This window comes from Ixodes scapularis, unplaced genomic scaffold (genome assembly GCF_016920785.2).
Source record: "Ixodes scapularis isolate PalLabHiFi unplaced genomic scaffold, ASM1692078v2 PGA_scaffold2__306_contigs__length_199485367, whole genome shotgun sequence".
Lineage (NCBI taxonomy): Eukaryota > Metazoa > Arthropoda > Arachnida > Ixodida > Ixodidae > Ixodes > Ixodes scapularis.
This window is the reverse complement of record NW_024609857.1, coordinates 21,454,265-21,481,946: the sequence shown is the minus strand read 5'-3', so window position 1 is coordinate 21,481,946 and position 27,682 is coordinate 21,454,265. Positions and strand designations below refer to the sequence as shown.

Here is a 27,682-nt window from a genome sequence, read left to right as displayed (position 1 = left end):
CCATCTTTCCTGTCTGGGGTGCGCTTGGACCAGTCATAATCCGATTACGAAGCCTTGCTAAGGCGTCGTAATCGGATTATGGCCGCTCCCGAGAGCGCACCCCACTGAGGAAGATGGCGGCGCCCTGAGACCCCTGAGACCGGACTTTCGCGGGCAAAGTGGATTGGATTGGATTGGTTAGGTGCCTTTCGTTTTGTTGCCAGACAAACCAGACAAAGCTCCACCAAGCTGTATGAAAATGATGAAAACTGATTAAAACGATTTCTGCCTACGCACTTGCCATGCACACTGAACGTTACCGTCAGTCACGTAGCCAGGGGGGCGGCCCATGGGGCCCGCCCCCCCCCCCCCCCCCCCCCCGCAATCTTCGATTTTGCTGGGACCTCCTCTCCCCCTCCCTCTCATACGGCATTTTGTCATGGGCGGGCCCTAGGAGGTGTTGGCGGCCCCCCCCCCCCCCCCCCCTCCCCCCTCCCCCTCCCGCCGAAACAAAATCCTGCTACGTCAGCTACGTGCCTGGTTACCGTCATCCGATTTCGTGAAACAAAGAGATTCGTTTCAACGGTGGATCTGTTTGGCGGGTGCAATGTGGGTGAAGCGGTATGTACGTGCCTCTGGAGCAGCGTTTTGCCGCACTACAGCTCCTCATCATTGATCAGTGTTCTGGCTCATTATCAACCTACTTAATTACACTTGACATCAAGTTTGAGCGCGGCTCGCCTGATTGTGATTGGCCATTGCACACGATCATATGGGCCGCGCTTCAAATATTTTCAATCTCGCCGTAAGAGCGAATGACATTTTAGCGAAAGGCGACATTTGAGCGAATGGTCGTTCTAGCGAATAACGGGGACGCGCGTTAACCCATCCGTCGCGCTGCGCTTTACGCCGCTTCGCGGCGACAGTCTACGGCAACTCATTACAAAAATATGAACTCACTTGGCCCACCCGAAAACGCCGCTTCGCGGCGTCTGACTATTCGCTAAGGTGTCGTTCGATGAAACGTGGGCGTTCGCTAAAACGTCATTCGATCAAGTGAGTGCCTCCCATTTGGAATATAGCCATGGTTAATAGTGCGGAAGAGTAACCTTACGGAGTCCCCTCCCTTTTATTGATAGCAACTCGCCGGAACATGCTGGACGATCCGGAACTGCTTGAAAACTATGCCGTAGCGTCAATTCTTAATCGATATCTAAGCGTGCGAAGGCACAGAGACGCAGCACTTCGGCGTGCCAAGGAAGCTTTGATGACGCTGCGAGCGGCGAAACATGCTTTCGATGAGTTGTGATGAAGTTGTGCCTTTTTTCTACGGTACTGCGCATTCATAAAATTTTTCACGAGTTCTCAATAAAAGTCTCACATATACAAAGACTTATAACTATAATTTTTTGACGAATGACGACGAATGAGTAGAAAACGTGTCTTCAGCACGCTGCCGCCGGCCTCCGCAACGCTAGCAAAGACGCGATTTTGCCACATGCAAGATGGCCATCCGGTAACCCATCGTTGCGGTACCGCACCGCCGCACTCGCGGATCGGGGAAGCGCACGATCCACCAAGAGCACCAAGAGATCAGCATCCACGAGCTTTGACTCATTCATGCTATGAATAGATATGACTAAAATATGTCAACTTTAATTGTTCACAGGGGAAAGAATGCATTCAATCACAAATGCACCTCCAAGACACATCGCCCGAGGTTACAATAGTTACAAACAGCTGCGGTAGTCGCCGTCGTTGCAGTAAAGCGCTGGTATGGTAGCGTTGGATAACTGTCAGAGGAAGCACACACATAAAGCCGCTTAAATAAAAGTTGTCGCGGAAATATGCTCGTAAATTCCTTTGGGAACTGAGAGCAGACGCCTCTTCACGATCCAACGGCCAACGTTGCAGACGTCATCTTCGTCGACGCCCTTGGAGGGCTTGACGGTTGCTAGGAGACGCGTCACGTGATAGTTTTCTCTTCCTCTTTCAGAGTGTTTTTTTTTTTTTTTACCCTCTCTCGCGCTGTTTGCTTGCTCGTTCGCCCGCCGTTTTTCCACTGCCTGTCATACGCCGGCGTAGCAGCGCGTCAAGTTTGTAGTCCGCGAGAAAGCCCATTTTTGATTTCCGTTTCGATTTCGCGGCGGTTTTATTTTGGGCCCTCCGCTCAGTTTACTCGCGTCGTTGTTGTTTGTCAATCGTCGAAACAAGCCTCTGGAATATTAGAAAATGGCCGAAAACAGGGCGACGAAATCTGGACTGGCTGCGGAAGCTCACAACAAGGTGAGAGGGGAACGCTGCTGCTATCGAAAGTAAATGTTGGTACTGTGCGGTGATCGTCGAACCAACCGCTCCTGCTGCCGCACATTTTCTTGTTTCTCGTGCATGCAGACTGTGCTCGGGAGAACGCAGCGGCCTGCAGGCGTTAAGAGATAAGGCACACTGCCGGTTGCACTTTTCTGTGAACATAAATCTTCGCGGACCCACCCACTTGAGGACGTAATAACGCTGGTATCTTCGTGCGCGGATGCTTCACGAAGATTGCGCAGCTATAGCTATCATTTTTTCTTCTTTCACTTCCTACAGAGAGGAGAAAAAAAAATATATCAAAGAAGGACCGATTTTGTTAACGTCTTTTTGGATTATTCTCGGTTGCAGACCATTTGACTCGTGTAAGGTTTTCAACTGGGAACCTGTCATTCGGTTGCCTCCCCCAACTCAATATCCGAGGCTAATTTTTTTTTTTTTTTTACTTGATGCGTAACGTTTTGAGGATAGTGATATTAGGGAGTTTTCGTAGATCGTTTTCGCCGTCCCGCAAGGCCCTCCGCAACCCGCTACGATAGCGGGAACTCCACAGTCAAGGCTATCGGCGCGCAAGCGCAGTAGCAACTTCTTCGTTGCGGGACGCTTAGCGGAGGGGGCAACGCGGTCTACGAAAACTCCCTATTTAGTATTGCGCATACGAGCGAACGCAAGCCCTGTGCGTTTGCGTTAGCGTTGCGTGTTCCACACTGCGCGTGCGCGGAGCCCAAACCGCGGCCTTGGATTCGCGCGTGGCGACTTCGCGCATGCGCAGCGGGGAACACGCAACGCTAACGCTTGCGTTTGCTCGTATACGCAATACTAAAACTCACTAATACCTTATAGGTATATCCATACCCCGTGTATAGTTTGATGAACAGAAAATGAGTGCGCAGACGAGCATGGTGGTTGTTGAGCACGATAGACTACAACTCCAAGACTACGGGGAGAGCGAGCGGCACGACACACAGAAGTGAAAGCTTGAGACTTCTGTGTCGTGTCGTCTCTCGTTTCCGCTAGACTAGTCTAGCTTCTAGTCTTGTTCAGCAGGCACGTCTAAAAGTTACACACAAAGCGTTGGGATTATTTTCGGGCTTGATTATTTGACGGTCTCGTTTCCATGTGGTAACAGTGCCCTGTCATTCACGGAATCAGCCTACGTCTCGTCCGTCTTTTCATAACAAACGGCAAAAAAAAAAAAAAAAAAAGTATAGTCTTTACCCACAGATCGTTCGCGTAAAATATTAGTTTTTTTTTAACTTGTATAGTCCGCGGATACTGTCCGGGAAATGCGGTACAGGCAGTTTTTATGTTTGATTCCCGCTTTTCTCTCAGTAACCATCTGTACGAGTAAACCGAAGTTTCGAAACAGAAAAAGAAACGAGTGTGTGTGTTGGCGCGATTTGGGAAAGATGATTGATCGGCGCCTACGTGCTCCAAGCAGACAGTCACGTGACCGTCTGCTAGTTCCGTATGAATTAGTTGTCTGCTTTGTTCCCAAACAAGCTTCGGCCTTAGCAATCCTATAAATGTATGTATTTGTTTTTCCTGGAAGAAGAATATGACGAAGTAATTGTGTCACAACGAAAATAGCTGTAGAATATCCTGGCTAATTAACTAATTGTTTATAATACATCATACTTTTTGCACGTGCTTAATGCTTACCTCTGCGGGATGCCGTCCAGTATGACAATTAAGTTAGCGCAATGTCCTCACCGAATGGCTACACTGAAATGCCGTTTGACTTTGCAGACGATAATACTGGAATTTGCTGGTGTGAGCGCGATGCGTCTTGCGATATCGTAAGCGCTTATGATAAACATACACAACGGGCGTGCAGGTTGCCTTGTATGGGCAGGTGAAGTCACGGGCGGAAAGTTTTCAATTTCCCGAGGAGCTTCGGGGAGAGCAAATTTCGGTTTAGACGGGCCCTGTCGAAGATGAGCTGAGAACGGGCACTATCGTGCTTATCGAGGCCGCCACACCCAAGTACCGCTACCATGCGTGTATCGGTGTCCCTTATGCACCGACGGAGGAATCATCACTTAGGCGCGGCCTCGATAAGAAGCAGGAGCAGCAAGGTAGTGTTTTGTCGCCCCGTCGAAATGCATCTTGCGCCTGGAACAGAGCCAAGGCCCACGTCTTGGGTTTTTCCCTATCACAAAGCGAGGCGTGTGCTACTGGGCTCTGCGGACATTCGGTATCAGCGCCTCATTCGCGCTCACACAAATGTGTGAAGCGCTCCGAACATGCTGACGGGGTACCGCAGACACTCATCATGTGTGCAGCAAACACGCGTCTTTTTGTGCGATATATAAGCAGTGTTACTGCGGCTTCAGTACCGAACTTTGAACGCGTCAGCACTTGTTCTCCCAGGAGTCACGGTTTCATGAGGTCACAGGCACAGCTTGACGCAGCGTTCTCTGTGTGTGCGTTTGTTCGGCTTTCTGTAAGCTATGTTGCGACCGGCTGTACGCCATCCGAAGGTGCGAGCCAGGATTTGGCGGCGTAAAACAAAATTTGTTCAAAGAGAGAGAGAGAGAGAGAGAGAAAATAAGGTAAAAATTTCGACTCTTCTGAATGGTTCTTCTTTCGTTTTGAAATAACTGTTCCTCATTTGCAAAGAACAAATTTGAGACCAGCAAGAAATTCATGTTCCTAATCGTTTGGTTTGTGCCTTCCCTAGAAAAGTGAAAAATGACGATAAGCAATATAGATTTCCGATAAACCTCGTAAACCGGAGTTCTTTTCTTTTTCTTTTTTGTGTGTGTACAAGACTGCGCAACACACAGCCAACTTTCCCGCGTTTTTTTCTTTTTTTGTTTTCTAAAGGAGTTTTTTTTTTTCGTGTGCTATATTGTTGTTTTGTTGCGCGGTGATATGGGGCTGTGCCAGCTTAGATGGTAGAATTTAGTGTCTTTTCATCAATTAAATGCCCCCCCCCCCCCCCCCCAAAAAAAAAAAAAAAAAAAGCCGCAAGCGTTTTGATTCTGCCAAGTGTGTTGTTGAGCGTGTATACGGCTAAGGACTTCACGTTTTCTTCAGTGGTGAAACACGGGCAAGGGACTCTGTCCTACGGTACAAGCGTAAACGTACAACTTGAGTGGCGGCATATATTCGCATAACACGGTGTAACGAAGTTGCTTCGTGCACGAGTTCGTTCATGGTGTACTCGGTCCCCGCGACGTTGTCAATGGTACCCGAACGCTAGGGTTCAAAACTTTAGATTGTGCCTTTCATCGTCCATTGTGAGTCCAACAGTGAAAGCACTCACACATCAAGCACTTTTTTTTATTTTGCGTCCCCGTTTTTTTTTTTTTTTTTCCTTTCTTTTTTCTTTTTTTAAAGAATGAAGGCATTTAATGGAGGCTACAGTTCCGAGTCGCCGTTCGGCATAAAAGTGAAATGCGCACTCCCCTTCTGTTCTTCGTTTCCGCGTCTTGTATTTTGTTAAAATATGAAAGGAGACTGACAATTACCAGGACAATATTTATGATAGTAACACCGTGAGCGATCAAGGCACCCTGTGGTGGCGCTGCTCTCTTCAAGTCTAGGGGAGAGCTCGTACAGCAGCGATACAAGATTCTTTTACCAGGCTCTATTAATTCCGAATGTAGTAGTATACCACCAAAAGGCCTAACCTTAACTTTTTTTAAAGCTTTGGGCTAGGTGGAGTTAAAGTCACTGGAGTAAGCCACCGCTCTACGAAGAGGGTCTGCACGGTGGTGTGGGCCGACACGGGTTTGTTCGTAAACATCATTCTGTGGGAACGCCAGACCCATCGGAGTGTTTCCTCGGCATAATTTACTCCGGAGATCACCATATATCGATTGACCTTGTATTCCGCCTTCTTCCCGGGCCGATGATGCGCGACGAAGACGTTCTGCTGCTCGACGTTTGACCCGCGGCGACCGAATCTGACCGAGGTCGCGGTTACTGCTTGGCCATGCGGTCCCTGCGCGGACCGGGTTCCGTTCCAGCAAACCGGATGCGGGTATGGGCGCCCCCCGCCTCATCTCCTGACGGGTTTCGCTTCGGCCCCCTAGTTTAATTCCTCCATCTCCTCCTCGTTGCTGCGTACGGAGGAGGAGGCGATGGCTGCCCTGTCCCGCTGGCCCACGCGTTCATGCGTCCCTCTCTTCCAGACGGTCAGCGGCGAGTCCCTCGTCCCCGCGTGCGAGAGAGACTCTGTGCAGACGCGCCGGTAATTGACAAAACCTCAGTGATTATGGTTTCGATGCGATACGCGTGAAGGTAACCCGGCAGGGGCCGATAGGCTCCACGTCCTTCACTGGCGCAGCCGTCTGCAATCGCGCGCTTGTGGGACCTGGGTTCTGTATTATATGGTGGTCAACTCTGCCGTTCTGCACCGGCGTCTAATATATATAGCCTACTGAAATTCCGTTACTTTGACTACTTGCGTAGCCATGTTCTTGAGGAAATGGTCACTCAAGATCATCTGTCACTGTAGGCCCCGATGGTCACTCAAGATCATGTGTCACTGTAGGCTCCAAATGCAGAGGATCTACAACGATACATCGTGACATTGTTGTCCCCCTTAAGTCGCATATGTAGTCTCCTCCAGCAGCACCACGGGCGTCTGAGCTACACTCATTTTCGCCTCAAAAACCTTAGTAAAGGAAGTCAGGCTCCTCGCGTAGCATTACTAATTTCCTTCTTCCTCCGTAACATCCCGAGAGCTGCCCCACCCCCGAAAGGTAACCGGCCCCCTATTTATGGCTTGATTTGCTATTTTCTTTTAAAAACCGAAAGGTGGCCCATTCCTAGTAATCGTAAGGTTCGGATCAATGATGACCTTGGTGTAAAATGCGTCTAGTTAGCTATGGCGGAATATTAGCGAACATGACTGACTGGGAAGTATAGTCATCTTTGCTTCATTGCCCCTCACCGCGATAACGAGTTTGACCGAGACAGATGATCTAACAATAGTATTGTTTCGACTTTTCTTGATTGCACACCGAAAGTTAGCCCACTCAAATTTTCTCTCGATTTTAGGTGGGCTACCTCGGGATTTTACGGTAGGTGCATTTTAGATCAAGAAGCAGATCCTTCAAACGCGAAAAGCAACGCTCCTGCCTCCGACACCCAAACATTGAAATGACTACTTCTGGCGGCGTATGAACGATGCACAAAACTTCCTTTTTTCTTGAGGTGAAAACGAGTATGGTTGAGTTTTGTCGATTAGATCTTCTGGCGAGATTAGCCTGGGGTGGCTCTCGTGTCCAGTGAATACCACGACTACCCCATTTGTCATTTGGATGCTAACTGTTTGCATCCACAGGGGTGCAAATTTGCACCACGTACCGCGTATGCAATACGCTTGGATATTTAGATCGGGACGTTAGAGGTCGGTACTCTGACGCCTGGCTGCACGATTTCCGGTCGCGTTGGCCTTGGCTTTGAATTGTTGGCACGCGGTGACGGATTTTTGCGCTTGCATTTGTTTTGTCTTCGCGTTACCTCTACCCAATATTGACACACGTTCAGGCAATCTTCCTTCGCAGTCAATGGACATCGGTTCGCGAGTTCTTGCGCTGCGTAGTCTGGCACCGGCCAGCGCGCGCTTTCTGGTGACGGACCTGTATCCATGAAAACACACACGCGTTCGCTTACTGTGTATTGTTTACATAGTGTATGTCACACACACACACACACGCACACGCACGCGCGCGTGTCAGATGTAAAGCGATACACAGTTCGTGAACAAGCGTTGCGCGGTTTTTCGGAATGAAAAGGTAAGGTTAGCAAGAATCCGATTTCGCGTGGGCTCAGCTTCGCTCAGCCCTATCACCTAAATTCTCTACCCGTTGCAGCATCAGGCCCGCATACGCTAAAGCCACCAAATAAGGCTTAGGGTATACCGGCCCTCGATTCTCCGATTTTCTTCTGGTTCCGCCTTATTGGTGCTCAGGCGCAGTCGGTACTTGTTCGGAAATGCGACTTCCCGAACTTAGGTATACGGTCTGAGGAAGCATAGGCGCGTCTTGCACTGTCGTGAACTGTTTTTAACATTCCTGGAGGATATGGAAGACCGTTTCCCGCCATTTCAGACGATGAAGCTTCAGACGACTGGCAACCGTCATTTCAAGCACCACTTTTCGTTTCTAGGCTAGGTGGCGCAAGCTACCGCCCTTTGTAAAAGGGTACGCATCCATCCATCCATCCATCCATCCATGACTGAAATTTCGTTACTCTGAAGCGTAGCTGACGTAGTGGCTCTAGTCCGAGTAATACAAAATATCGTCTGCAGGCACTGTCTGCGGCGTGTTCTCCCTTGTATGCCGGTCACATTGGTCTACAAAATCTGTCCGCAGACATTTATGAAGCAAACATGCTTCGAACATATGCTTCAGCCGTGTTTTCAGATAATTCTCACGTACATCTCTGCAGAGAACTTCGTGTCTTTTGCGTGAGCAGTGGGACTGTGGCTTTAATTGCATTTTTTTCTCCTTTTACTTTACCATAAAGAAGAAAAAAAAAATAAACGAGGACACTTAAGGCTGCATACGTGTAGGAATGCGAAAGCCTTCCTACAATCAGCGCATTCCTACGAGCAGCGCGCCCCGTCTTCCTTTTCCACACGGCGCTCCGGCGGTGACATCACGCTCCCTCACTGCGCAGGCGCGGCACGCCCGCCGGCTCCACGGCTTCCGTGATGAAGCATCTGCGTTGCTGTACTTTTGTCCAGTGCCGTTTTCGCTGCTACATAGACAACTGCTAGAGACGACTCCGGCTTCGCTCCATAGGACAGTTAATCCTTTCGCATTATGAAATAAATAAAGATGCTGTATGCGCTTCATTTTAATCTTTCCGCAACGGTTGACGGCATGCCGATGCCGCCCACCCGCTTTCAGCGATTGCATTCGGCCGTGACCCGCACCCCGATGATAGAAGCAGCAAACCGCCCGCACAATCGGACTCTCTGTGCGCTTGCGCGCGCTTTCGAGCTCCACACGAACATCGTTTCTGTGGGACCGAGCGCGTGTGTGCGCGCGCTTTCAGGCGCGGCGGCGGCGGTGGTCGACGATAAAGGCTGCTATTTTCTTAGCCTACTTGCCGCTGATATCGGACGTCTGTTTTAAACAGCAGCCGAGCAGCAACCGGTTGCGTGTCGTGTGCCAATTCGCGTGATACCCCCGAGCGACGCCGTCAAGTGGTCCCGTCTCCATCGCTCACCGTCGCGACGAGGCTCGTGAAGTGAAACGCCGACCCCGTTTAAAAATGACGCGTATAGTCAGTCGCCTGACAGACGCAATTGGCCAGGAACTTGGCGGGCAGCTTGCTTCGAGACTGCAAAAAAGGGAAGCGATCGGTGTAAAGATGCGCGAGAGACGTGCGAAGGAAACCCCAGCAGTACACTGTCCTGCATGAACTTCCTCATCAACAACTTTGGTTGCCCTTTAGGCCCGAGTCACACTGCTAATAGGTGGTACAAAAAGACAGCCTGCGGATTCTGCCCGAGCCGTGTGTCGAGGGATTTCCCTGACTTTTTGCCCCTGCAGCCTACATCGGTTTCTGATGTGAAATAAAGGAGTGATTGATTGACTTTATGCTTTGATCAAGCCATGCAATAGACTACTTCCAAAAAATCCCTGCATGCAACACTGTGCGCGTTGCATCATGGAACCTCTTTGGCCACGGAGAGAGGAGTGACATATGGTTTCGATTTCGGGAACTACTCGATCACTTCCACGCAAGTGCGAAATATGGTGCCAACATTGTATTTACAGCGTAAACACTCGAAATCAGCACGACAGGTGACGATTTCTCCACTATCGCATGGTATATACCTTGAACAGCGGACTCCATACTAAAAACAAGATAATTAATATCTCGGAGTGAAGACGAGTGTTGTCTTTCACGTCATATACGCATGATTGGAGGCAACCACGTGAACTCGTTTGACGACGTGAGCTCCTTGGTCCGAGTTACTAAAGGAGAAAATTAAGGGTACGAAAGTGTTCTGTTTTGTGACTTGTCTATAGGTCGGCGCACCTGCTGCAGTCGCTGCCGCTGTTCATCGCTCGTGTCGCAGGTGGCCGGCTCGCTCGTGGAACGGGGATTCGTGGAACGGGACCCACATTTCGCGCAGATTCGTTAGCCGCTAACCTTGGACGACGGAATGACGCCATCGTTCCGAGCACTTTCGCCGACGCCGGGCGTGTCTGCTGTGCTGGCCCTAATGCCACGATCAGCAAACGGGCGTTGGCTGGAGATATACAAACTCCTTAAGCTGGCAAACGTTTTTGCCATTAGGTCCCTTAATTGCGGAAGCTCATAATAATTATTTCCACGAACTATTTTGTTACTATAACTTAGGGAGCAATACAGAACAAAACGCCTCCAGCTTTTTTTTTTTTTTCTTCTTTTTAACGTTATTAGAGTTTTAGTAGATCGTTCTGATGGATCCGATAACGACGACCGATACTACGCCGCAGCCTTAGCTCATGCATCGTAGTCTTATCGGGAGTATCGGAGGTATCGGAACGATCTACTAAAACACTCTATTGGGCAGGCGAAGCCGGTTGTTTATCGGCATCCGGAGACGGAGGACACAACGCCTTTTCGCGTTTTTGTCGATGACGTGCACCTTGCATAATGACCTGTAGCACAACAGGCTGTTGACTGATTTCATTTCAGAGCCTGCTTTCGTCCTACAAACACCTATCAAATCGCGTAAAAAAACATATTTTTTTGTTAGTACTCCGGTGTACTTCGTCATCGTCGATGCCCTTTCAGCGCCGTGATCCTCGCGTGCCAGTTTCCCGCAGAGTCGTTTGATGAGAGGTAACGCGCGGTCTTTGTTCGAAACACCGTTCTCTCGAACCAACTGCGACGATTATTGCGCGTTTCTATACAGACCTATCGATTGATCCCGCCAGGTAACTAGTTGAGCTGCGAACAGTCAGAAGGTCCTTGGTTCGCCGAACTCCAATTAGGTTAACTTATTTGTATGGAAATATATCGTTTGAAATGATACATACAGACGATTGTAGCGAATAAGTTGTGTCGCGGTTCCAAGCATACGTGCCATGTAAGCATAGGTGCGTGTGTTTGAAACTCGAATCTCGAGTTGCGATGCCTCGTGAGAACACAAGCTTGCGTGCACCGTTGCCCTCTTAATGTTGGAAATAAGTTTTAATGCACGAGTAAAATCATGATGTAACAATTTTTTTTAATCTAAAAAAAAAAAAAGAAAAAAAAAAACACGAGCTTAGTGTAAATTATCTCTAAAAATAAAAATCGGGAGAGACAGACACGCGCATGTCAAATGGTGTCCACAGTTCTACTTCATTGTTGAGTATTCTGGAAAGCAGCCTGGCGTGTCTGCTGCACAGGATTCCAGACAGGCGTCATCGTACCGTAGCCATCTGGGGTCCTCTCGCCCGCTTTTCCCTCCCACACCCCCACGCCGTATAGACCTTTTCTGCAAGTGCGCCGCCATCTTGAATTGACGTCACTTCCAGTATGGGCGAAAACATTGTTTTGCCTTTGCCACGCCAATAGAAGGCATTTAGGATATAAGCGTAACCGCCACACTTTATCATTTTGACTCCCCTTTATTTTTTTACTATTTGCAGGTTGAAACGTTGGATTATGTTTTTCGTCGCCCATACCGGATACGCCTATTAGGTGGCTGGAGACGAGAGTACACAGAATAGGTCTATATTTCCCTCATGCACAAACCGCTCAACCGCACCGCGCCTGACTCCGACAGACATATCGTCGTCTGCTGAAACTAGGGCAGGCGCGACGACGCTTCCGCAGGATGCCATGCCCCTAAGGAAACCCTGAAGATTGCAGACGCCGGGGCGCCCAGGCGTTAGTGACTTTTATTATGTTTTAATGTTATCGTCTCCGGATTTTTTTTTTTTTTTTTTTTTCTTGTTAAACTTTGGCAAGGCAGCGGGTGGAAACACATCCGCTTTCTCTCAAACGGGTTCGTTCGTGCTTTAGGCACCATTATTTCTTTTTTACTTCTCGTTTTTTTTTTGCCTGTAATTCTTGACACGATAAGTGGCTTTTTATACGTTTTGTTCATTTTCACTCTTGGGGCTCGTCCTTGAAAAGACTCGAGCATCGACGGGAGCGTCTCGATTTCCCAAGATGGCGCATCTTGCCTCGCCCTTGCGCAAGGATCGACTCAATCGCCGCGCTTTGTAAGGTCATGTTTCTTCTGCGGCGTCTGGGAGCCACGAGGCGGTTGTCTGGTGTCGCTGCCGTTTTAATTTTCCCTCGTCTATTAAAAAGCTTAACAGTTTACAGGTTCCAAAAAACAGTCGCTGCTGGTGCGTCACACTCGTGCTACTTGTCAAACTTGCTAAACAACACTTGCCAAGAGTGCGCGAGTCTCTGAAGGAGAGCGGCGAGGTGTTTCAGTGGCGCCCTCTTACTGCTTCTCCCTGCCCATGACGTCACGTCCACGATTCCACTCGAAAGGGTTCCTTTGATCCTGGCTACCATTAGTTACGAACGACGAGTTCGAATGTATGTGTGAACCGCGTGCCAGCTTGCGGTCACCGCATTAGTCACGCCGTCAAAGTTGAGGTTTTATCACTCTCCTCCGATTTGTCGATAAAAATAGAATAAATCCCGCTTTTTTGGATGCGCACGTCGCCATACAAAAGTTGTTGTGGCAAGGGCGCCGGTAGTTTTGAGCACCGTGGTTTTGCCTTCATGACCTCGGACGTTGTTCCCAACTATCGAAGAAAAAAAAAAAAAAAAAAAAAAAAAAAAAAATAAAGAAGATATTTAGCACGCAGAAAGCTCGCTTTACAACAAAGATAGTGAGTGCAGCGCGCTTATCAGATGTAGAGGCGCGAGAAGGCTGTTTTGCCAAATTGATGTGCTTGCACGGCTACTCGCGCAGGGCGACGACTCACTTAAGGGTCTCGCAACGCTGCATTTATGGTTGTGCAAGAGCCGGCACCGTCTATCGTCTCTCCGAGTTGGTCAGCCACTCAAACTAGCGATATTGCATAGCCACTCAAACTGGCGATAACGAGCCCGGGCAATGCCTGCACTGGTTTCAAGAATAGCGCGAAGTCTCGCGAAGAGAGAACATTTCTCGTGTCTTCGATAATACGTCATTCGACGAAACGATTGCAGTCGTCGCTAAAACCCCTCAAGGGCTGTCTGCATTCCCGTCACGCACGTCGTCTTCGCGCCAAAACGGTGCCGTGAGCCGTTTTGGCGCCAAAGCTTTCTCCCGCGCTTTTGCCCCATTCTCGGCACCACACAAACGCTTCTCGGTACAACGGATTTCCTGTGACCCTCTCTGTCATGGTGGTGTATAGTATATGGACAGTTGCTCCACACACTATATACTTACGGCATGCGGGAACACAACACACGCCGATGACATCGTGTCACGACGGACGAAATATTATGCGCTGAGTCAGCGGCGGCACTCTGCAGGCATTCAGAGGCGTGGCTTGGATCCAGGTTTTTTTTATCCCTTGAGCTACGAGGCATGCGCTCTGCCGGCGGCGTCCTTTTACGCTGGAAGAAGGCGCAAGAAAAATGCACAATCCACGATATACGTTCGCGGATTTGGCGAGCGGATTCTCCTTTCCCAGCCCATATATTTCGCCATATCTGCGTACCGCGTACGTGTTTCCTGATGGCTTAGCTTCTACTAATCGCCAGTGGCATTGGTCACCAGCAACCTTGCAGTACCTTTTGTTCGCTTCGTAGATGTATTCTTTTTTTTTTTTTTTTTTTCCAGCAGCGTGGTGTATTTAGAGTCTCTGGATGCTTTGAGTGTTGGTGTAATGGGGCTGCGGCGGAAACTCGTGAACATGTCCTAGTCATTTCATGTTCACATACCACGTTCATTCGAGCTTGACATGCGCGCGCACTAATTTTCCCCATAACGATTCGCGACCAATTTCGGTGTGTAATGTCGCTGTAAATACTCTGCAAAAATAATGAATTACACATTTCTTTTCTTTTTGCAGCTGGTAGCACGTACTTTGGTAAAGTTTTAGATCAGCATACCCCGAACCTTTTCATACGCAAGAAAGTAGCGTCGTCACCAATGCACACGGTACCGAGCCCATACACCGCGTTTTGGATTGACGCATGACGGCGACGCTATTTCCTTGCGCACGCGATTGCTCTGTTGCAATGGCGGAAGCCGTGCTAGCCGCGCGCTTGAAGTGGCTTGGCGCATGCAGGAAAGAAGCGCACGGTCGCCCGTCATCGCGACGTCGGCAATAATGCCAGTTCAGAGACATCCGAAGAGGCGGATCTGCAGTCGTCTCGGGTGTATCCGGTGCTCGCGGCCGTCGAGGAACCTCGTGTTTTCCATATTTAGACACGACTGATGTTTCTCGAACGAGTTTCCCGCTTGGATCCGTCACGAAACAGATCGGGACGCCATATCTGTTTCATCGAGCGATTCGCTAAACGGTTCAGCCGATGACACCAAGAAGGCGTCAGTGTTCAATTATAAGTTTGGAGCAATCATCACTTCGTGTAAAATTAAACGCAAAAGTATTGGCGAATCAGAGAAGATTTTACCTCTTAGTGGGGCAACATTGAAGCTAAACCCTAGCGTAACACCCCCCCCCCCCCCCCCCACACACACACAAAAAAAAAAAAAAAAAAAAAAAAAAAAAAAAAACGTTATTGCATTGACGAGTTGGCGAGCCGTGACATATCTGCACTACCGACGAAGGTTGAAGTCCATACTCCGCATTTCATGAGCGGTGTAAACTTTTTGAAACATTGCCCGGATATAAACAAAACGTGCTATGTTTCACGTGTTCCCTCCTTGTTATCTATCTCTACGTTCCTCGAATTTATCTTGCAGTTTCCGAGCGCTTCTATAACTATGCAGAGCACAAGTTCGTCTGCTTCTTGCACAGCCCGGGGTTGCGATGATGTCAGAACGCCGAGCTCTAATTGGCTGACAGAAAAAAATAGTGGTACACCTAAAGGCATCTAGCACTGAGGTCTACCCACTATATCCTTTCAATCAAAGCCAATCACAGCTCGGAGTCGTTCTGACCTCACCGCAACTCCTGCACACGAAGCAGACGACTTGCTCTCCGCATACTTATGAGTTCTACGGAAATTTCTGCTGAGGAGGTTAAAAACTCCACATCAGGGAGTTTCCGTAGAGGGAGTTATAAAAACTCCCTATTAAGGAGCTTTTGTAGACTGTTTCCCTCTCCGCTACTCTATCTGCAACGAAGATGCCGCTACTGCGTATGCGTGCCGGAAGCGATCTATGGAAACTCTCTAATGTAACTCTAATTTCTGTTTTCGGTCATATGGTACCCGCCCAATTCCTAGTTTATGGTATTAATTTATTATTTACCAGCCTGAATCGTTACTTATGGTTATGGGTTGAATATCTGAAACACAAAGCGAATTTTTCTCGACATCTGCAGTCATCGATTCGTGTCTTTGCTTTTACGTCTCGTGCCTTTTGCTTCTTCGTTATTTTGTTGGAATTTCCGTTCAAACGCCATCTGCGAGTAAAACCACTTGTTATGCGATACACGGCGCTGCAGAACCGGCTCGGGCGCTACTCAAAGTCAAGGGTGCGGAGATTCAATCACCCGATTCCGCTTAGGCAGATTGTGGAAGTAGTAAACATGCCAGCAGCTCGTTTCGCTTATTATTCGACAAACAAAATAGTGATCGAAGCTATGCCGAATAACCGGCCACGCGACGTCGGCCAGGCATCACGACAGAAGAGAACAGTACGACGGATCTTCAATCCCGGAGCGTGTCAGGAAGTTCTAACAATGATCGTGGGCGCGTCTGTCTGGGGGTTCTCTGACGGCCATTTGTGGCTCTGAGCTTCCTGGTAGCGATTGAACGTTCCTGATTTGGCGTGAGCCAAATACGGAGTTTGCTGAATGATTTGGTGATATGTTTCGCCACACGACTCGAGCTGTAGTCGGAGCAGATGATAGCCGGAGTATACGATAGTAAGAGCAGACGATAGAAGCAGACACACGGTGTCGACGAACTTAATACACAGGGGCAGTACCGGTAGTACCGGTACTCCTTCAGGTGGATTGTAGAGGATCGACTCTTTTTCCCATGACTTCCTCCAGGAACGAGCAGAGGTGCCGAAGTAATAAATGTTGAAAAAATATATATTTTTTTTACTGAGGCATAAAACAAGAGACGAAATAATCCGTTTTTCGTGGGCTGTTTGATTTAAAACTGTTCGTTGTAGCCTTCACCTGAGTTTCACGGCTTAAAAATCGGAAGATGCATTGTTTATTTACGGCGTGTTCACGGTGCGCACGCAGGCAAAATACTGCGACGTTCTAAACAGAAATTTTCCGACCCGCGCGAAGCATGCAGTAGCAAATGTTCACGAATTGCTCGCTTCCCACACAGCATATGCCACGCGGGCGAGCGCTCCTTGACCCATTACCGACAACGCGTGTTCCTCTCAATGGCATGATCGTTCTCGTCTACACGTCGATTAGCCTTCGAGGCTAATAATTGAAAAGCCACCGGGGACACGCACAGAGAGGCAACAGGTAACAAAGAAAACCACGCGATGCGCGTACAAGCTCGCTGTCGTGACTTCTGGGAGAAAGTGCTGCCGCCTTTGTTGCGCCAGAAGGTAGCCGAGCGAAATGACTCGGTGAGCAGACGGCGCGGCCGGCGCGGCTCTCGTCTGCTAGGATCGTCTGCTCGTTGCGCTCGCTTGGTTCGACTGCTTTCGCTTTGCGTTTCTGTACTTCCTTTTTTCGCCCATGGCTACAATTTCCTTATATGGATGGGGCCAGAGATTCTCGCTCCTGCGACCAACTGCTGCGACCTCCTCCTCCTCTCCCTCGTTCGTACGTCGTCGTGGTGTGGGTGTGCATTCCTGTTCGTCTGGTCTGACCGATCTTTCGCAAATGTTTCACGTTTGTTTATCCAAACTTGTGATTCATTCTAACATCGTTCTTTTTTAATTCTTTTTAAATATTTTTTTTTTTTGCTTTTGAAGCTTTGAGCACAGTTTGAACAAGCCCGCATCTTTGTGTTGGCTTTGTCTGTGTCTCCTTTCCCCTGGGCGGTGTTTCTGGCGGGGCCATCACTAATCATTTCCTCGTGCTGTTTCTCGATGATTCGCGAGACGTTTCGCTGGTCTTATCCGGGAGTGGCAATATGTAAACAACATTTCAATTACTTTTTTTTTGTGCGATATTGATTTCTTTTAAAAACTGCGCCTTTTTACGGTCGATCTAAAAATATTGAAAATAACGTCGGGGAAAAAAAAAAAAATCCAGGAAACTGTATACGGTGTTTTTTGCGTACGCCACTTTGCAGTATTTTCAGATCGACCATAAGAAGGCGCAATTTTTGGAGGGGTCTACTTAGAGAGCTTAGATTGTAAAGGCGCCAATCTCAAACCATGGGAAGCCCATTGCAATGTAATGGCGGACGTCTCCTGCGGGGATTGGTCCCAAATGCGCATGCGCTGCGTTATCGCGTGGCGTGAGTAAAGCAGGCGAAAAGTCGGAGGCGTTTGCAGACGATCAGCGCTTTCGGCACCTCCTCTTCGGCCCATAAACCACGTGACCCCCGTCGGGCAGTTGGACACTGTATTGCAAGATATCTAAATAAAAATCAGAGGGAGCGAGAGAAGGAGAGAGAGAGAGAAAAAACAAAATCTGATTTAAGCAAGCTTCGTAGTATGTAAATCAGCGGTGGACCAAATTTGCACCAATGTGATTGGTCCGTGTCATTTTGGAGCGCCTTATTCGAAGAAACGAAATAAACTTTTAGAGTACATGCATATAATTCGTCGAGATAATGATGTCTCGTTGGCTGCTCTGTAGCAATTTGTCAAGTTCTAGGGCTGGGCGTCGATTAAAATCTTTAACCCGACTAATCGCCACGTTTTAATCGACTAATTAATCGATTAGTCGGTTTTGCTTATTCCAATGCCAGTAATGAAAGTGCTGCGCCATTTGCGCCAAATTGCGCCGTGAGCAAAAGTCTGCCACACCTTGCGCCAAGGTGCCATTTTGGCTAAGAATTGCGCCACACCTGCGCCTAGATGGTGAAAACGAAAAATGTATATATATACATTTTTTTTTTGGTTGACCCTAATCTTTAAAGAAGTAGGAAGAAAGAAAAATGGTAGAAATATGTATTTCACAGCGTCTGTACTCGCCGTATACGTTGTTTCATCTGAGGTCAGAACACAGTCGAAGGCTCGAACACATACAACACGAACACACATAGAAAAAGCGCAAGTCACGGGGCATTCGCTGCATTTGATTGGTTTAATCGACGAACGAAAAGTTACAGGAAGACGGTCGAATGTGTCTATGTCGCGCTTTGACGTTCTTTGGTTGATCCCATTGGCTCGTAGCGTCGGCTGCGCTTTTTTAAGGTGAAATGAAGTTTTAAGACTGCTCGTCCACCGCGCTGGCCGGATGATGCGCTGGCGGCTCGATCGCCGACATCCTCTAAACTTTCCGACGACGTCGGCGATCTGAGGAGCCAAAAGTCGCGAGAAAACATTGCAAAATAGGAGGATAGCGGCTACTGCGATAAGACAGAACCAGGCTCTTGTACTCCAGATTACTTGATTACGACTCTCACCAGCCCACACGCGTCGAGCTTCACCGCCTTGCACCGGAGTGCTAGGAGTAGCGGCTGACATGGGTGAGCGTCTGGTTTAGCAATACATGTAAATTATGGTCAGTACCATTGCAGGTCCACATTCTTTGGTCTCGATTATATATGATCTCGTTTTCAAATGCTGCGTCGAGAAAGAAAAAAAAAAAATAAGCGGTGCTTTATTTGAATAAATGTAAGTGCAAGAGTAAATTTGCATTTTTTTTTTTTTTTTTCAGTTTATAATATTTAACTTTTGAGTTTGGTAACGATCAAATTTGGTTGGAGCATTTTACTGATAGACGTGTTAACGATTATGTTGGTTTTTGGTGGCGTTTTACAGAAATTATACATACAGGTTAAATAAATTATCGGGTGTAAAAGTGGGAGGGGAGGGCTTTACCCAAACTGAAGTGTGATTCATTTCTCATCAATTTGTTTAGTACCAATCATAAATGGAACCTACCCTGACCAGAGCCCTATTTTGAAAACGAAAACTCTGCGTACCTTTTGCGCCCTATTTGTTTCTATTACAAAGGGTAACCAGTAATATGCTCCAGCATGAAAGAGAAACCCTCAGCCATTATCAAATATAAACTCATTTAGCGATGCAATCCATTTTTCTTTTTCAACGTGTATGTTAAGAGACGTTGGCATCTGCTCCAGAAGCGACAGTGGCTGCTCCAAACGAATATTTTGCCTGATACAGAACCTGCTCCAAAACGTCAAATGCAGCTTCCATCACTGCAATGCATAATTATATATATATATATATGAAAAAATCAAAATTACATTTTTTTTTTTGCCTTTGCTGAATATGTGATAAAGGGCACAATGTACATTTTCGGATTTAAAATCAACCTTGATGCATAGTTAAGAACAGTAAAAAAGACACCCACATTCACAAATTAATTCAGCTGCAGAGGCAGAGAGGTTTGCTGGTCCTTTGATTGTCCTCAATCGTCTCTGCTGCGCTAAATGGACACTCACACGGCATTAAAATGGCTGCGACACGTATAGCCTTCTCCACTTGTTCTTAGTTACAAATCTCGCCCCTACCATGTACTTGAGGTCAAAATTTCACATCAAGTTTGCCTTTATACGGGTGTACTCGTCCACGTCTGCGTGGTGAAACCATTGAATTTGTACTTCATTTTGTTTGTCAAAATTGAATCGACTAACCGGCTCAAATCGCGATTAATGCATTAATCGATTAATCGGTAGGTTAATCGATCAAGTGCCCAGCCCTATTGTCAACTACTAGTTTAGTGGTGCTTCAGCACAACCAAACATATGTTTAAAGTGTTTTCAAGCACCAGACACTGCTACAAGATGCTGATGGACAAGTCAGTCGTTATTTGGTATAAAATCAAAGGTAAAGCAAACAGTATTGTGCTGAGCTGAAGTAACGCTAAAATAGAATAATGATTAGCACCAAAACTGTTGATTTGTCCAAATTTTGAAGGTAGCAATAAAACTGAAATTTTTAGTTGGTTCAGTTAAAAGCATAGCTTATGTCAGTGGTTTTCAACCATTGATGTTTCTGTACCCCTGCGGATCGGCAAAGATCATGGAGGACCCCATTAGCGGTGAGGGGAAAAGAATTGATATGTTAATTATGATAATGATTTTATAAATGGATATAGCTAAGGACTAGTGTGAAGTAGACTTCCCTCATTGACATACATACGAAACACCTAACCCCAAAATTAAAATGTTTATCATTCTGAAAAAAAAAAAAAAAAAATACAACTTTTATTACTGGGCTTGACTGATAAGGCAGGGCTTTGCAGACCCCTAGAATGCCTTTGCAGACCCCTAGAATGCCTTTGCGGACCCACATTTGAAAAACAGACCCATATTTGAAAAACACTGGCTTATGTAATTTAATTATGACCATCAGTGGCATTCAATATACATAAAGTTTTTAATGCTGATATAACATCGACATGTAAACAATAAACCTACCTTAAAAAAAAAAGAAAAAAAATGCGCAAAAAAAATTCGAATTATTTCAATTTGTTAGTTATTCCAAAGCTTCAACTAATCTGCCCTCAAACAGCTAAAAACACAAAAAGTAAAGATGTGAAAAAAAAAGACATAAAAAAAAATTTCTAGCACAGTTTATTTAAACCCTCCCGCAAATATACAGTATATGATGTGGATGGCTTGTCAAGATATCGCAGTCACGGTTTGGCTTGTGGAGTGTCTACTGCAAGGTAGAGCTTTCACACCAGGATTCAGCAAGTTTCATGTTTATTTCTCAAATACCCATCGCGTATGTGCGCATCACACCACTTCAGGGGAGTGAATTTCCCCTTAGCACACGTGTGCGTTGCAGCAAAAGCGAGATGTGCAAAATCGCGACACCCACTTGGTAGGGGTGTCTCACTTTGCAGCACATCCTGTGCGTGGTGAGAAGCACACCCAACGAATCTGACTAACCAATCGGAATGGGCGACGGATATTGAAATGTTTTGAAGCTCCTGAATATTGTTAGTGCTTGACAAGGAGTTCCGATTGAAGGGTAGGCTATTCAAAACTGTTATCGAAAGGTCGGAGAATTGGCACAAGCCTACCGTAAAGATCCAGCAGTGTAGTGGGGCCCCGATATATTTGTTTTAGTGGTGATAAATTAAGATAAACCTTTGATGCAATGTTGGTGTGAATTCCTCGCATTTCGGTGAAATGTAGCAGGGTGCACTTTGACGGTTTGGCACAAATAGTGTGGCAGTCACATCTACCAAAATTAACATCTGCAGGCTCAAAAAAAAAAAAAAAAAAAAAAGAAAAGGGAATTGTATCCACAAAGCTTTTCTTATTTGTCATGTGACTAACTTTCCATGGTGCAGAACATTGACATCGTAACCCGAGACACATTTGATTATTCAGTTTCTGAATTTATATTTATGTTCAATTCAACAACTTCTGCTCAGAGTTATAGAAACACTCTGCTAATATCCGGCATGAAAGAGTGCAATGCAGTGGTTATTATGGAAAGGACGCTGTAAGAACAAACTTGGGTTCTGCATGCCGTAAGTTCGAAAGGGGGGATTGGGACCAGCAGATTGCGTTGGGGGTGCAAATTTTCGCCAACCCCGATGTAAATGAAGATTATATTAGCTTATCACTGGAAGTAAAATGTGGAGCTTGCTTTCTTTTTCATATTTTGCAGGCTGTTAGTTTTTGGTTCTATAATTCCTACCATTCCCTTTCAAATTTTTGAACTGCCTTATATAAGTTGCTTACTATTAGTTATGGGTGCTGTTATTACTCGAAGTCGTATAAGTGCTTTTTATTGACAATGAAACTAAACATGCCTCTTCAAGCTAGGTCACATTCGTTATGAAGGGCTCGAGCTAGATGTCCTAGCAATATTGTATAATATTGCATGGACATGTCTCAGGCTGATGTTTTTTTCACAGGATTCCTATAAATAATTTCCCCGCCGATTTGTATTTTATATAATATGACGATAGAGACAGGTACAGAATCGACATTGATTGCAGCTTCAATAGCATTGTGTACTTGCCTCATATACTTGCAGGACAGTCAATTAGCACAAACAGTCTCAAGGCCATAGCTTGTTCGTTTCTCGTGGAAGCTGTGATGATGTATTAGAAGCTGGAAGCTGGAAGCGTGTATTAGAAGCAAATTGGGGTATGCGCATCCGCCCATACCCCAATTTGTAAGATCGGAGAAAATATGAACGGTACATTGATACGTAAAATTAATGACCAGACAAGCGCCCATCCCCCATTTTTTCGCGATTATTTCTAAATTTTGAGCGAGTGCTTGCCCGGTATTTGATGGTAGTCGCATTTACGCCGAGGTCATCATTGATCCGAACACTATGATTGCTAGAAGTGGGCTATCTTTTGGTGTTTAAAAGACAATAGCAAATCAAGCTAAAAATAGGGATGGCTTATCTTTCCGTATATTACGGTATGCTTGACAAGCCTTCTCAATTCTCTTCCCAGATCCAGTCCAAGTATGACCCCGAGCTGGCCGGCGAGTTGCTCAAATGGGTGAAGGACGTCACTGGGGCGGACATCAGTACGTCTGGGGACATGGACAACTTTTACGAGACCCTCAAAAACGGCGTGCTGCTCTGCCAGTAAGTACATGCACATGGGAGTGGCAAAACTCATGTGTCACAATTCTTTCCTTGCAACCAGGGTTGCCGTGAGATGGTGCTAAGAGTTGCCAGACACACATGGTAACAGACAGATATTTGATTGGCCCAACGAGCACCTAGCTTCTACCTCACCGTCAGCTTAGGGGTGAATGAGGTATAGACGAAGATAAGGAATAGGACACAGATTGCAGGGTCTAGAGCCATAAGCCATACCCAGCAGCACTTGTTCTTGCACAATTTATTTGACTGCTTGTAGTCCTTCTTTCAGGCTCTTTTCAGCACGTCATGTGGTACCGAGCCCCCATCATGCAAAATACCATGTGTCTCCTAGGTACAATAACGTATGAAGCAAGGACAGAAACCAGGTACCCTAACCCACACATGATACAGCAAGGAATACTGCCAGGACATTTTTTTTTGTGGGTTAGGAAGTGTTGATTTTGATTTATTTTAGGAATCACATTTGGATTGTGTCATCAACCTTTATTCTTACAAAACTATATTCTTTATTCTTACCAAACTATTCTTACTTTACTGAACTATATGGTATTCTTACAGAACTATTTTTGGGCTCAACTGGCAGTTGCCTCCTTTTGCCAACAATCCGTCATTCACTCACTTGCACTGGCAAAATTCTGCTCGACAAGAGGCAAGGATGTAAACAAGATGTCGGCCATAGTTTTGAGCGGAGGAGATATTTTATCAATCATATATAACTGAAAAAAAAGCAAAAAAAAAAAAAGCAATTCAAAGAAACAACATATATTAAAGAGGGGGGCAACGATTTTATGATTAAAACTATCTGCATCTCGTCATTTAAACTTTTTTTGTGTGTCCCTGAGGATAGAAAAAACATCTTCATTAAAAAATGTTGCGATTCCGCTGAATAATCGCAAAGCTAAAGTGGAGCTTTTTCCCCCACCTGCAGCCGCTAGTGGCAGTCGAAGGAACTACGGTGAGAAAATTACGTGACCTCACTCAGCTCTAAGCTGCAGCATAACGCCCGCTAATGTCAGCAGAGAGAGGGAGAGGAAGCGTCCTCCGAGAGAGCACACGGGAACCTACACGGCACTCCGAATGACGTCACTAGTGGCCAATTCGTCTGGGCCTGCACCGCACCCGTCCAGTGCAGTAAACTCTTTCCACTTTATACACGAAAGGCTGGCGGGGAGAGAAAGACGCTTCCCTCTCCCCTATAGCCTTCCGTGTACCACGAACCGCACCGCACTGCACCGGTGCGGTGCGGGCCCAGACGAATTGGCCATAGGAGCGCGACCAGGTGTGATCCTGAAGAGTGGGATTGAGTTGAGGGGTACCCAAAATGCCAATATTTATCTTTTTTTACGCAACAACTAGGACACGCAGGCGGAAACGGGTTTCTGTTCTTTACTTCAGAAGTGTCAGAGGGCAACTTCCACAAATTTTTGACCAAAGTCCGGAAATCGTTGCACCCCCCCCCCCCCCCCCCCCCCCCCCCCTTAAAGCCACTTGCTTGACTGATACGTGCATGTCATAAAATGCACTGTGGCCATCGCTGTGAGTACTCTGCCTTGTGCTGTAATATTGTTAATAAATGAATCTATCAGGGATAAAAGGTATACATTGTAGGCCTCTTCTGTATCTAAGTTTTACATAACTTTGAAAATGTTTCATAAGAAACCTGTGAGAAAACACAACTTGCGGCATGTTTCCCAAGCCAGTGGTAATGGCAGAAATGAAAACACTGTTGCCTCCAGGCAAATAGGATATACTGCGGATTGTATATGGGGTCTTCCTGAAGTGAATGAAGCATTTCTGAAGTACATAGAAAACCTTCCCAGTTACAGGATTCTCCTACTTAAGAAGTTGACGGTGTCTGTCATGGAACATCTCTTCTTGTAATTCGGGGAAGTTCCGTATCTACATAAAAAGCCCCAAGCTTTGTCGAGCACAGATTGCTGTTCTGCTTACATGTCACTGTGCTAAGGTTCATAAGAAAAAAAACCAAATAGACATTCTTGCTTAGATAGTGACGGCATGGAGGAGGGACACCCACCTGGTAGTGGATGTCGCTAAGCGAAGGCTCGAGGTCTGGTGGCGGGGGATGGGCTGGCGGAGAGAGGATGAGGGCACCTAACCGGTCAGGAAGCGGGACATGAACTACCCGGACAGGCCAACAGAGCATCAGGCAGAAGCGCAAGTTAAGGAGGAGGCAACAAGCTGTAGATAGATATCCATAAGAAGTTTTGCCAGTGTGGTACCACTGCTTGCCTGGGGTCTTTAACGTGCTTCATGCAATAGTTATGCACGACTGCAGAGAGGTACAACATTTATCCAAATCGAAATGGACAGAAGTGGAGATTGAACCCATAATCTTTGGGTTCTGCAGTACAAGCTTTCACTCCACATGCTTAGAGTTGTGGTGCGGTAACACAAACGGCCACCGGTTCCATTGAAGTCTACATTAATCCCCAGTCAGAGGCCCATTCCTAAGCCGAAACAATTTCTCATGGATGCGCAGGTTGATCAACTCCATCAAGCCAGACAGCATCCCGGAGAAGAAGATCAACCAGACGAAGATGGCCTTCAAGTGCATGGAGAACATCAACCTGTTCCTGCAGCATGCCAGGGACATGGGCGTCCCAGCACAGGAAACCTTCCAGACTGTTGACCTCTGGGAGAAGCAGAACCTGCTCTCAGTCTCCATCTGCCTCCAGTCCCTGGCTCGAAAGGTGCAGGGGCATGGCTTGGCCCGGCCGGGGGGCATGGCGCGAGCCGCTTAGGCTCGCTTGAGATGGGGCAGTGTTCCCATCAATTTTGGGGTTGCTGGCGAGTTATTCTTTAGATCCCCCGCACTGGAGCCCGAGTTGGGCAGGCACCAACTGCGAGACTGAAGCGGTGGCAGCCAACCGGGGATGCAGCATTCACGTGTGACAGGCCTTGTGGTGGTGATAAAAGCTAAACATAAGGTTTCACTTGGTTTAGGATTGAAGTGTACTGTTTTCGGGAGATAAGTTGGTATTCTCAATGCCAATTAAAAGTAAACATGTTATTAACGCATAATTGTGTGTCTAAAAGGTAGAAGAAAATTGCAATTTGGATGATGATGCCAAAGCATAGCTATTTACGAGTTTTTGTGGTTGCTGTGCGAGTGCGAGGGGCAGGGGGGCCTGTGTTGCCGGTGTTGCGACATCATCGCTGTAAACGTTTGCCACATCTGAGCAGGCCTTAGTGCCTGGTCAGAGTAGCACCATTGAATCTGGAGCATGTATAGCTGCCCTGCACACAACAAACCTTTTGTGAAATGTGCACTGCCCTCTGCGGCGCAGATTTGCTGGGAACATCCTGTATAGAATTGGCTGTAGTGAACAACTGAGAAAAATGCAGGCAAGGGAAAGTGAGCAACGGCACTACCCCGTCTCTTTGCTTGTCTTCAGTGTCGAGTGGCAGGGGCTGCATGGGCAAGGACGTACAATAATTCATTGTGCACTTTGTGTGTGGCCGTTAGGGATATTTTTCGTAAATGTTATGTTGCGGATGGAGCATACAGCTTTTTGTTTTTACCAAATTGAATGGGCAGTGCTTCCCCATTGGGGGCTTTATTTAACCCCACAACTCAACGGATATGGATTCTTTGTTTAGAGATGTTTGGCAGAAGCCTAAGCATATTCTTTCTCTTCTATATTAAATGCATTGTTATGTATTTGCTATCCTGCCACCTTTTTCTTTCCAGTGCACAGCTAATTCGTTTTCACAGCATTCTGAGACAAGAAAACAGTGTACAATCCCTCGGCCTCCTCATGGTGCAAACTTCTATTTGTGTCAAAATAAACAAACGGCGGAAAAACCAAATGTTTCCGTTGCTGCAGGCGCCCAAGTTCGGAGTGAAAGGCATGGGGCCGAAGGAGGCCGAAGCCAACGTGCGCAACTTCTCGGAAGAACAGCTCAAGGCTGGCCAGAACGTCATCAGCCTGCAGTACGGGTCCAACAAGGGAGCTAACCAGAGCGGCATCAACTTCGGCAACACCCGCCACATGTGAAGCCCCCGCCCGTAGCGCCGCCAAAAACAAATTGCCGTCGCTCCGCAAACCTCTGCCAAATACACTCCTCGCAACAGATGCTCCCCCTGGAGACCGGGGGAAGCTATTTATTTTTTACCTAAAGTTTTCGAGACGGAAGTGTTTGCATATGCGCGAGGGAAAAGAAGTTTCATAAGAGTCCCTCCGCTCTTTCCTGCCTTTCAGGGCAGGCCAAGGTTCCTTTTTGCTTTTTGTTTCTTTTTCCGAAAGGTGTTTCCCCGGTGTTTTTACACTCCCGACGTCACAAACGTTTGTCGAGTCAAGTCGTTGGGTAACTAATGGGTGTGGATCGGAAGGAAAGATGAAAGCTGTGGTGCAATATGCCTTCTAATATGCCAATACTTCCCACTGTTGTATGGAATGCTGCCTTTATTCTCAGTTTTGTTTGTTCCCATCGAAGTTCTTCTAGGAAGTGCCATGAATTTTTCCCGAAACATGGTGTATTATAACTCCTGTTCCATTTATGAAAAAAAAAAAAAAAAAAAAAAAATTATTATTCTCATATGAAAAGACTGAAAAGTCAATGTTGGAAATGTGCATTCCATTGTATTGGAACTTTTATTAAAATCTAGTGCTTTGTTTTAAA

General features: G+C 46.8%; 1 protein-coding gene across 2 annotated transcripts; it reads left to right on the top strand.

Moving 5' to 3' along the window:
- Nucleotides 1-576: 576 nt before the first annotated feature.
- Nucleotides 577-27,682, top strand: LOC8036235 (myophilin). 2 transcript variants are annotated; one of them, XM_040500686.1, is made up of 4 exons: nucleotides 577-600; nucleotides 22,881-23,017; nucleotides 25,539-25,749; nucleotides 26,887-27,682. In XM_040500686.1, the coding sequence occupies exons 2-4, from the start codon at nucleotides 22,971-22,973 to the stop codon at nucleotides 27,055-27,057; spliced, it is 429 nt and encodes a 142-aa protein (XP_040356620.1). In that variant the 5' UTR covers nucleotides 577-600; nucleotides 22,881-22,970; the 3' UTR covers nucleotides 27,058-27,682. The 2 variants fall into 2 exon arrangements, with proteins under 2 accessions (XP_040356620.1, XP_002402019.2); XM_002401975.4 differs by lacking the exon at nucleotides 577-600 and adding an exon at nucleotides 1,955-2,265.